Here is an 11189-nt window from a genome sequence, read left to right as displayed (position 1 = left end):
CGGGGCTTCGCTCGCTGCCGCCTCGTTGCCGGGCCCTCCCCTCCGCCGCTTGCCTCAGGGCGGGCGGGGGCCCCGGGCGGAGACCGCCGCGCTGCGCTGGGCGAGGGGGCAGCGCCGCCGAGACCCCACGCGCGGCACCGGAGCGCGGAGGCCCTGTCACGGAGGCGGCCATTTGCAGCGGCCGCGCCTCCGCCGCGGCGCCTTCGGGTGGCGGTAAGGCCTATGGCGCCTGTGCCGGCCTGTCCGTCCCCGGCCCCGCCGCAGGACGGAGCCCCGGGGCCCTCGGTCCTCTCCGCGCCGCAGCCCGGGGGCGGTGGACACCCCCGGGGCACGTTGCCTCAGTGACCCCCCTGTACGAAGCTGCCGCTGTCCCCCCTGGGCGGCAGCAAACACGGGGCAAAACGTCGCCAACGGACGCTGCTAAATCCAGAAGGGGCAGCTACAGCTTTGGCCCCCCTGCTTGTCCACATGAAGAACTATCAGGAATAAATAAATAAATACAGTTATGCTTACCGACGGCCTGGATTTACTCTTCTAGGCTTTTCCAGGCACTACTTAGGGTTGTGTGGGAGGCAAAGACACTTAGGCAGAGTCCACACAGTGGAAAGATGCATTGAAAAGATGCCACATATTCCAAAATGTAAATAAATAAGAATTAAGGGCATTTTTGGTATTATTAAAAGAAATTTAATATATTTTTTAAATTAAAAAAATTGAATCTCTATTAAAGACACTGAAGTCAGGTGCTAATACTGTCAGACATACCCTTTTGGCATGAGATTTACATACAGTTTAAGATTTTATGCATTGCTTCAACACGTTAAGAAACCATCTTTTTCATACAGTAGCAATAAAGTCAATTCCATACAATATCAAATATCCTTTTTAAAAAAATTTTTAAATATATTAGACTCTGATTGCCAAAATGCCATTTTATACACAAAGCTGCTAATACAATATACAGTTCTTACATTATTTTTTCACATAAAATACGTTTCATCAAGTTTTATTTGTACATCATTTACTACCGATCGATGGAATTATGAATTATTGCAGAGGGCTTGCCACCACTTTTAAATATCCTGGATCCGCGGCAGTCAAACATAGCTGTACAAGGGTTATAGACACTACAGTTCATTCTCACCCCTCTCACAGGGAAACGAACACTGCAATCTATAGGCTGAGGAGTCAGAAGTGGCTATACTAAGGCTGCGTTTGCCCCCAAACCCTATGTTTTTCCCCCCAGCTGCAGGTAGAGATAATTGTACGGGTGTAGGCTTGGGAACCAGTGGCTTGAGCACTGCCTCCTCTATGACAGCTTCCACGCTTGAAATGCAGCAAGATAGTCCAAGTTCTAATTTTGCCATGGCGGATGTTGCCGAAAGATCCCAGTCCTACTCTAATCACGCAGGAGGCCTGACAGGTCCATCTGCAGTTTGGCCAAAATGTAAAGCTGAAGAACAGCCAGGAACTACCATTGTATGGCCACAGACAAAACAAAACAAACAAAAACCCCACTAAATATTAACTGTGTTCTCAAGTAACAAGCTGGCTCTTGCTACTACTAGCGTGCTCTGGACCCTGCCTGCAGAGAACTGCTGTAACAAGACTGGCTGATGCGATTTGTTAAATTAGGATGAAGTCTTTGTACATTTGCTGTCTCTGTATCATAGGAAGAGAGAAGTGGGATCATGAGAGAAATGAAAGAGCAAATAAAATTTGCAAAATAGAACATGCTGTGAATCGTTTTCCCTTTGCAAAGTAATGTTAAAATTCAAAACAGCATTGTATAGTCACCACAAACATTTCAGAGACTAGTCACTGAGCTATTTTTAGCAAATATGATAAGGCACTGCTATATCCAGCCAGAGGGAGAACACCTTCCAGCAAACAGACAACAGTTAATCTACTATGGCTCACTAGAAACCAGTCCCATTGCTTTCTCTGGTAAGATATTCCTATTTCATAGTATTGCTGATTTTGTTTCCATTTAGAAGAAACAAGGGAAACAAAGGTCCAACATTAGATCAAAAAGAACACTGCACAGAAGTCAATCTCCCAAATGGAAATTTGGGAGATAAGTGCTCTCATCTGCAACCCCATGAAATAACCCCCTGTTCAGTATACTAAAGAACTCACTGCATCTACTGGGTATTGCACTGATTCGTCATTGCTATTTCCCTGCTATGCTCTTCTCCTCCTTCCCTAGCAGGAGTTTCTCAACCACGGGACATCATGCCCACAAGACAGTATGCAATCACATCAGCTAGAGGCAGTTCTTTCCAAAATGGAGAAGGCTTTCAGGTCCTGGAGCACCACAGAAGTGAGACTAACTGAGCTAAAATTGCATCACTTGGTATGTGAAATACAGATGTAGGTCTGAAGCCAAACAGATCCCAGAAACCGTACTTAAGCCCATGTCTAAGGATTCACTGCTGGGACTTCCTTGGTGGAGCTCAGTAAAGCAGAGACACTAGTTTGAGAGACACTGTTTTGCATGTCAATAAAGTCTTTCAACATGGAAAGTAAAGCTGCTCTCATCAACCAGTTAGTTTGCTAGAAACACTATGACTTCAGCATATAAGAAGATTTTTCAAGCAGAAGGGTTGTTCCTGTGTGGTGATCTGCCTACAGTGCCTAACAGGGGAACAGTCACCATGTCCAAATTCTCAGATCTTTGAGTGGGTCTGGATGAACAACTACGATCTTGGGCTAACAGCTAATAAAAGCAAGACTCTGATCTGACCTTGAATCTGTACCGAGATCTTTACAGAGAGGTTGAGTATAGTATAAAATGCCCAAATCTTTCTCTAATAATCTAAGTGCTATATATGCCAATCACATCTTTTCTAATTTCCACAGCTTTTTAGCAATTTTAAGAGCTCCAGTGAAACAGGCGACTGCCTTCTGCTATTTACCTTAGAACTTTCCACTGGGATGGCCTTGTTTGAAATGCATGGATATGAAAAGCACTATAGTTACAACAGTGCTGAATTTTGTAATAGGCAAACATGCAGGTTCCTGCAATGCACATGTAAGAGTATCTGTGCATTCATCATACCCCCCAAAAGCTTGTTTGTCTCTATAAAATATTTAACCAGAGGCAGGTTAAATCCATTTTACAGAATTGCTCCTCCCTGACCTACTACCAACAACTCTGCATGCACCATAAATTGTCAACTCCTTCCCTGACCATTACCTGCCGATGTCCCACAGGCAGTGACCGTTATATTCAGAATGTCACCCACACATAAGCAGGGAAAGCATCAGTCCATTTTGGGTGGTCTTCAGCAATCTTTGGAAATCCTAATCGCATGCAACTTCCAACCCAAAGCCAGTGGTAGATAATTAGTTGTCTTTGCTGTGAAACATATCCTGGAATATTTATCAGTTACTGACTCTCCTTTCTGAGTAAGAATCGTTCACATTTGATCAGACACCGCTAGAGCACATTAGCTTATAGCGATAAAGCTAGAAGAGCTGTATTACTGCCAATTTTACAGTCACAATATAACAGTCCAATTACAGGGATATTTTATAATCTAGAACCTGTAGCATCTTTCTCCTGATCGTAAATCAATTGTTACTTTGCTCAAGATCACAGCTAGAATAATGAATTCCTGGAGTTTTACAAATAAAGAGAGTGAAATACTGATGAACTGAAAGCTCTTTGTCTAAAACAGACTGGCTTCATGCAGCTTTAACATATTAACTACTCGCAGGGAAAGCAAGCCTCAAACTGCCTCACATGATTGCATTCAACTGCCTGCCTTCATTTGCTTGGAGATATGTAAGACTCAATATACTTAATAGCACAAAATTGCTCTGAGAAGGAAAACGGCCTGACTCCTCCTATCCCTGGGAGGGAAAGCATCAGCTGGGCCCAAATTTTGCACCGCTTATGACCCAGTGGACGGCAGCACCAAAGGTTGCTACAATGACTCCCGAATTCTCATTAGGATAGGACCTGGAGAGACTACCCCCAACACCATGGGAGAAGAGAGGCATCCAAAAGATCATCTTCCCTTATTCAGCAACACCTAGGCTACACCTGATATTATCCCAGAAGAATTTTCTTTAAGGTCACAAGACCCACTCTTAACAACACACAGACCACCTTAGACGCTGTAAAGTCTCCAGCTACCAAACCAACTTATTTCAACTAGAGAGTGACTTTTTAATTCCCTTGAGGTTCAGTAAAATACAAGAAGTATTTTCATTTAATATATGTATTCAAATAATGGAAGGACAGAGTGGCAACTTGTACAGATCAGCAGAAACCAGGAGATTAGTCAGATGGGACAGAGGCGTTAAGCAAGCTACCTAGGTACGTGTCAGAGAGGGCTCACTTTCTCTGAATGTTCCAAAACATGCAGAGAAACTCCTGCCTTTAACTCAACTGAAGATTTAAAAATCTGACCAGCTGCTACCATTTTCTAATTTGTTCCTAAAACTGATAAAAGAAGAGAACTGAATCCTCTGGGTTTGAAATAATAAATTGTCAACCTGGTAACAACCTCAAAGATCCAAAAGTACTTGGGTTTTGTGGTGACATATACTCATCTCTGCTGCCTGGAGGAGCAGCTTTAAAGGAGGGGCCCAGATTTCTGCATCATGATACCCAGCTTCAGAGTCAGGCTCAATTTCACAGCCAAGCTCAGCTGTGACATAAACTAAAGAGAGGGCATTCCCCTCTAGAGACCTGCCTGAAACACTTTTCGGAGAGAACGGTCTCCTTGCTCCTTCACTGCCTTTTCCTGATAGGACTGCAGGTTCCCATCTCTCTGATTACACCCTTGACTAGACCTTTAGGGGTGGAACAATATTTCTACTTGATGGGGAGTGGAGGGTGGCAATTAACAGTCCCTTTTAGCCTAAATAAATTTTTTATGGCCTAGAAAAGAAAGGAAAGGATGTGAGGATTCCTGGACAGGAAATACATTTGTGAATTCCCTGCAAAGGAACGTGTAATATTGATGTCTAGTTGCCAGCTAAAAGATGGGTGGAAGTAATATTGATGTCTAACTGCCAGCTAAAAGATAGGTGGAAGCTGCATTTTTCTGTTGCTTAGCTGAAGCACAACTACATTGCTGTGGGCAAGATTTGGCTTACATAGATACAAAACGGGCTTATGTTTCCAGAACACGGGATTTAAGCTGCCCAAGAAGACACATATTCATGCAGGCAAATAGTTGTGTGTGCAATGGCTTCTCTGTGCAGAAAAGGGTTTGAAGAATTACAAATACTTCTGTAGATAACAACTGGTTAACTCAACTGCAGCCAGTTCCTCTGAGCTGTCTCCCAAGGGACACACTCCTTTTACCTCCCTCTTGTATACAAAGACTTCCTGAAGAGCCAGTGCCAAGATCCCATGCTACACCACGACAGCATTTTTCAGGCAGTCTGTGAGGGTTAACGCAAGCTGTGTTAAAACACTGGTGTTAGCATGCTGACCTCTCTCTTGCAGAGGCCTTGTGACTACTGCATGGTGCTTGGTGATGGCTTTCACTCAGAAAGGGAGTTAGACTCTCTTACATACGCAATATATAGAGGCCTTCAAACCTTGTTCTGACAGCCACTAGCCACTGCTGATGTTTTTCCAGCTTCCGTGCTGAATTAAAAAAAAAAAAAAAATCCAGTCTTTGCCCTGCTGCAATGTTCAACCACCAAAGCAACAATTTAAGTTACCTGTTTATCAGCCAAAGAATGCAGGTTAACACAAGTATCATAAAATCTAGGGAGATTAGAAACGCTTTCATGACATTTCTAGATTAGTGTAGGCAAGCCCCTTCTCCTCATCCCTCCCAAGCCAGAGAATCAGAACACAAAGCACACTGCTCCAAGTGTCTGTGCTGAGCATACAGAGTAAACAAACAATCAATAGAAAGTGAGATCAGCAAAAGTCTGTCCAGTTTTAACAAATTAAGAGTTTAAATAGTACAAATAAGTTTTTTAAATTACTTATCCCAATATAGACCTTTGTCAGTATTTTATTGCAGTAAAATTCTATTGCCAGGGCCCCTTATTGCAACATCAGTTTTAAAGCCTGTTCCGTGGCGCCTGTTCCAGAAAGGGTTCTGCTTAAAACCTGATGACAGTCTGCAGTGACCGGTTTACATAAGCAGAACAGGACCCAGCCAGTGCATGGTTTTTGAAGGTGAGCTGTCACTGCGAGGAGACAACACCTTGCAAACTTCCTAAAGCAAGCACAGTATCTACACTTGCTCATTGCTCAGCCCCTGGTAAGTTTTGGATCCAGCTGCACAGACAATGGCTCAGTCCATTCTTGCAAACCCTGCGTGGGCGCTGATCTCCCTTCCAGGGATACCTGCATTGCACCCAAGAGTGAAAATTTAGGTCTGAACTGTCACCTTCCAGAAGCTTGTTGGCTTACAGCAAGAGGCTCAGATGCAAAGATTTTAATTCAGGCCATTTCTTCTTTCCAAGCCATCTCATGACTTTCCAAGGATTGGGAAGCAGTGCACCGTACCTTCTTCCCCAGGGAGCAAGACTAGGGTGGCTCTTCTCACATTATACTGGTGTGCATCCACTCCTCTCCTACGAGCCTTGCTCCACCTGCATTACGCATTTAACTGCAATGGAAGTGACTGGCAGGGTAAAGTACAATTCAAAATGAACAAGGCTGCCGCAGTCAGGATGTCCGTAACCAAATTCTCCCCCTGGAATGCAAACAACAAAACAACCTGGCCTCTGCGATAGATCCAACCAGCCTGCCCACGTCGGGTTTCCTCTGCGGTGAGTAGCAGGCGAGACTAGGAAATTCTGCAGCACCCATGCACCTTCTCTTCCATTTCCTCCATGGGAGCTTTGAATTTCAAGAGGGGCGGATCACCACTGGACACTGTGTAATACACTGAGGTCCCATTGGTGCTGTAGGGAGAAGTCCTGGATCCGATCAGGTGCGACTTGGCCTCACTCCCATTCTCGGCTACGCCTCCCACGCCGCTGCCAAAGTGGGTGCTGAGGAAAGGGTGATTGAGGAGTTTGGCTGCAGCCCGCTGCCGCTTCAGTTCGGAGAGCGTCTGATGGCTGTGCTCCTTGTAGGCACCCCAGAGCTCCTGCGTGTCAGGGAGCCCCGGGTTGCCGTAGGGCAGCATGTGGCCTGGATTGCTGTCGGGGTCGGTGTGCATATTCCAAATGTCCCCGTTGGAGAAGGTGTACTGGTAAGTGCTGGCAGACGCCCTGAGTCCGTTCTGGAGGGGGATTTCCGAGTCGCACTGGGTGCTTTTGTTTGCTAACTCAGGAAGGAAGGAAGAGTTCTCCAGCACTGAATTCTGTAACAAGAAAACATTAAAGAAAAGCATCTTCCCGTGCCCCTCAGCACCGTTCATCCCTGCAACAAACTCCTAAGCCAAATCATACACAGCCTGCCAAGCGGACAGGAACTGCAGGAAAAACACTGAATTTACCCATCCCCAGAATCATATCATGCTGTGAACCCCAACCAGAAACATGGCAACTTGAACTCAGAAGAAGTCACTTGGAAAAAATTAATTTTTCATATGTATGTGTGTGCATTAACATAAAAAGTTTGTTAATATAACATGACAATAACTGAATTAAAAAACAACTTCAAAACAAGATCCCAATTCTTTTGTGATTACTAATTTGTTAACTGTAAAGAGAAATACATACGTCATAGCAGACAACTGTTTTTTCCTAACTTCCTGGCTTATTAGGGCCACATCTCAAACCTGTTCATGCAGCTGTAAATCCAAAACAGTTTTTCCCTTTCAGTGCGATATTCTAGTTTATACTAAATGAGAATTTGGTCTTTTGCTTAAATCTGACGGATGAGGTTTAAGAACATTTTCACCCGCCTCCCGTCCCAGAGCACCCATTGCTACGCAGCCTGCTTTCCAGCCTCCCCTGCCAGCCCCGCTCTGTGACGCCCCTGGGATACAAGAGGTTCCTTACGGGGTCCGTATTCTCTTGGTCGGACCGAGTCTCCCCAATTTCTCCAATGAGGCCTGAGTTTCTTTGCTCTTCTGCTGCTCCCATCTGCTGCCAGACGATGGCCTCTTTCTCGCACTCCTTCCTGTACAGGTTTGTTCGGTCCGAAAGGCTGGCCCTCCTCACCACCTTCCTGTCGGAGAGGGGGAAGGAGCACCAAGGCTGTAAGCACGATACGGGCTTTCCTCTTACCCCGAAGCTCTTCTCACATCCTCCTTGCATGCCATAGCATCTCCCATTGGAACGGGACAGAAACGTAGCTTTCTGCACCCACACCAAGCAGACAAAGGCACTAGTATGTGTATTAAAGGTGGGAGGAATTTTAAAGAGTTTTAAAAGATGTTTTGCAAGTCTGGGTTAGATCACACGCAGCTCACCTGATGGATCTACTCCGTAACCAGTAGAGTAGGTGTAAAGGCAAAGGGCCCATAGGTTGTTTAGGGAGCTCTGCAGACCACAGCTTGAGACCTGCTGCTTTGATGTCTAGTAAACGTTTTATAAAGATTTGTACAGACTGTCCTAACACAGTATCATGGCTGTGAGCCTTATTATCTATTACTATTCATTCACCTTTCCCTGTACCTTCTTCATTAAAGCTACCAAGAAGCTCAAGTTTGAAGCACTGATTCTCAGACTCAAGTATCCCTGGTTTAACAGGTAAACTCCCACCACTTGGTACTCTGTCCACAGTACCTCCTAAATCATCGTGGTGCAGAGACGTTTCCCCCCCGAGAATCAGAATTTCTTGCTGATGAAAGGATCACCACCTCCAAGGGAGCTCTGCTTCCAACAGCTAAAAGTCAGCACCTGCCTTTCAGGGACTTCATTCCCAAAGGATGGGCAGGCTTGTTCTCAGCATGCTGACCCCAAGCTGCTCCACAATCGTATCTGGAGAGCCAACCTGCAGGGAAAAATGCACTTACCCCCGGCTGCCAGTGCTGGAGGTCCTTCGGCTCAGGGAGGATTTATGCCTCATCTGAGATTTCATGATCACATCATGTTTATGTTTCAGCTCCAGAAGTAATACTTTGAACTCCTCTTCTTCACACAGATCTAAGGCACACATAAATGAAGCCATTAGTCAGGCTGTTTTAATGTGGTACCATTGCTGCCATGTAACTAACTGTGCCTTCCTGGTATATATGCCTCCAATGGACAGGATAAACAGAAAGGGAATTTAAATAGAGCAGGCTTAAACACATTTGTCTCCGAAGGGGCTAGGCAAGGCAGATTTGTTTGGATATCTAAACAGCATTGGAAAACAAGAGCTGTGGATTGTGACGGGGATGCAACCTTGCAATGCCCCAGCTATTCAACCAGGTTTTGTCCTGTCTCTAGCAGTAAGCTGTGCCTTTACCCATGAAAGGGTAAGAGATATAATGACCACTATCTTAATACTTCAAGATGGGAGGAAAAATATTTCCAAAACAGACTGCAGCTCCCCTGAATAAAGCACCTTTTCTTAAGCCTCCAAAATGATAAAGAGCAGATAAAAGCAGAGCAGGTTAGGGAGGAAGACAAGAACTTTCATTCTTCAAAATGAGGATGTACAGATTTTCAGTTAAGGCTCAGAAAACCTTTTGCCAATAGGAAATGCAGCACAAGATTATAATGCACATGATCAAATACTAGTGCTTTGGCACTTTCACTTCCAACCTGTTCCAAGACTTCTGCGTGTTTTCTCTTTCCTCTCCAAGCCCAAATAGCTTATCACATTTTGTTGTATCAAAGTAGAGTTAGAGACACCCAAGTTTTAGGGCTGCAGGTATAGAGGGATGACGTGAATGGATCAAACACACAGGACAAAAACCTTAAACCCCCCCCCCTTTTTTTTTTAATGAGCAAGAAAAAGCACTTTCAGAAGTACCCAGAACAAATCAGGCACTTTAAAACTTTAATCCAGTCAAAGTCACTGCAACTTTGATTCTAAAGATGTCTGCAAAATGAAGTGTTCAACACTTTTGAAAGCGTCATCTGAAGACTCTGGCAGGCTTAGGGGGGGAAAAAAAATCTCTAAAAACTTGGTTTCTTATGAGCTTAAACTCACCTATTGGCATCTCATCCAAAGATGTCCTGGCACTCAAACTGGCCCCATGGGATACAAGCAACTCAGCCATTTGCATCTAAAGAAAAGGAAGGAAAGCAAAGTTGATGGTGGTATTTTTGGCAGTTGTTTTCTGCCTCAAAGCTGAAAAGTTAGAATAAGCTAAGAAGCAATTGTGTACATGATCAACTGGCCTAAAATCATTCTGGTACATGTGTGATGTTAAACACAGCTCCTACCATTCAGCTGCACAGAACTGTGCACCACTCAGCTGCACAAACATGCTCTCCCTGAGCTTTCTCAGCAACAGATTCTCTTTTGGTACCACAAAGATCTCACCTAACACCACCCAGTGAGTCAAGCTAGTACAGATTTCTCCCGTTTGGAGAGAACTCCACAATTCACCCAGGCAGAAAGCCCTTTACGGCACTCTCACACGTGACACTTGCAACCAAATGATTACCTGGCCCCAAAAAGCAGCAGCATGGAGAGGTTCCCAGCCATCCCAGTCCTTCACATCCAGGCTTGCCCCCTGGTCAAGAAGGACTTCAGCTGCATGCAGATAACCATTGGCTGCGGCTATATGGAGCTAGGAGACAAGGAGCAGAGCATGAACCACCTGCAAGGACCAGGACTGCTTTTTTCCACATTAAGTTTCAGTGAAATTTCTTGGATACTGCCTGAGTTTAGATTTGGACTGACAGCATATCTTATGTCTGGCAGATGCATTTCCATCAAGTCAAAGACAGGTTGTTCCTGTATGCTGAATCTCAGTATCGCCTGCATGTAATTCTATTTGGAGACGAAACTGCTGAACAGTTCCTAAAATCACCTGCGTATGTGTGTTAGAAAAAGAACGGTTTCAATTTTTAAATCAAGGCCTTCCAAGCACTTTCCAATCTGTAAACAAACAGCACCATCAAAATGAAAGCCCAGAATGGAGAACACTACCCCCTGTAAACTCTGCATTCTCCATGACAGAAGATTGCCTCCTCTTCCTCCACTAAGTGCTGTGGATAAGGTTTTTTTTGATCAAATTTTCAGCCTGCTTTAGCCAGGACTCCCTTCATGCAAGTGCACTTCCATTTGTGCTATGCTTGCTTTCACCATTAAAAAAAAAAAAAAAATCGGAGACATCTAAATCCTTGGCTACTTGTAGTTAAGGGGATCT

General features: G+C 44.7%; 1 protein-coding gene across 3 annotated transcripts in view; it reads right to left on the bottom strand.

Annotated features, from left to right (window-relative positions):
- Positions 1-851: 851 nt before the first annotated feature.
- The window catches only part of PPP1R16B (protein phosphatase 1 regulatory subunit 16B), a 93331-nt gene continuing 82993 nt past the window's right edge, over positions 852-11189 (bottom strand). For all 3 annotated transcript variants that reach the window (XM_026093056.2, XM_064521406.1, XM_064521407.1), the window contains 5 exons: positions 10482-10607; positions 10022-10097; positions 8898-9027; positions 7939-8107; positions 852-7295 (listed from right to left, as the gene is read on the bottom strand). In XM_026093056.2, coding sequence (XP_025948841.1) covers positions 6774-7295; positions 7939-8107; positions 8898-9027; positions 10022-10097; positions 10482-10607 — 1023 coding nt within the window. In that variant the 3' untranslated portion in view covers positions 852-6773. The remainder of the gene's footprint in view (positions 7296-7938; positions 8108-8897; positions 9028-10021; positions 10098-10481; positions 10608-11189) is intronic.

The sequence above is a fragment of the Dromaius novaehollandiae genome, chromosome 16 (genome assembly GCF_036370855.1).
Source record: "Dromaius novaehollandiae isolate bDroNov1 chromosome 16, bDroNov1.hap1, whole genome shotgun sequence".
Lineage (NCBI taxonomy): Eukaryota > Metazoa > Chordata > Aves > Casuariiformes > Dromaiidae > Dromaius > Dromaius novaehollandiae.
The sequence above is the reverse complement of the archived record's forward strand: the minus strand, read 5'-3'. Positions and strand labels throughout refer to the sequence as shown.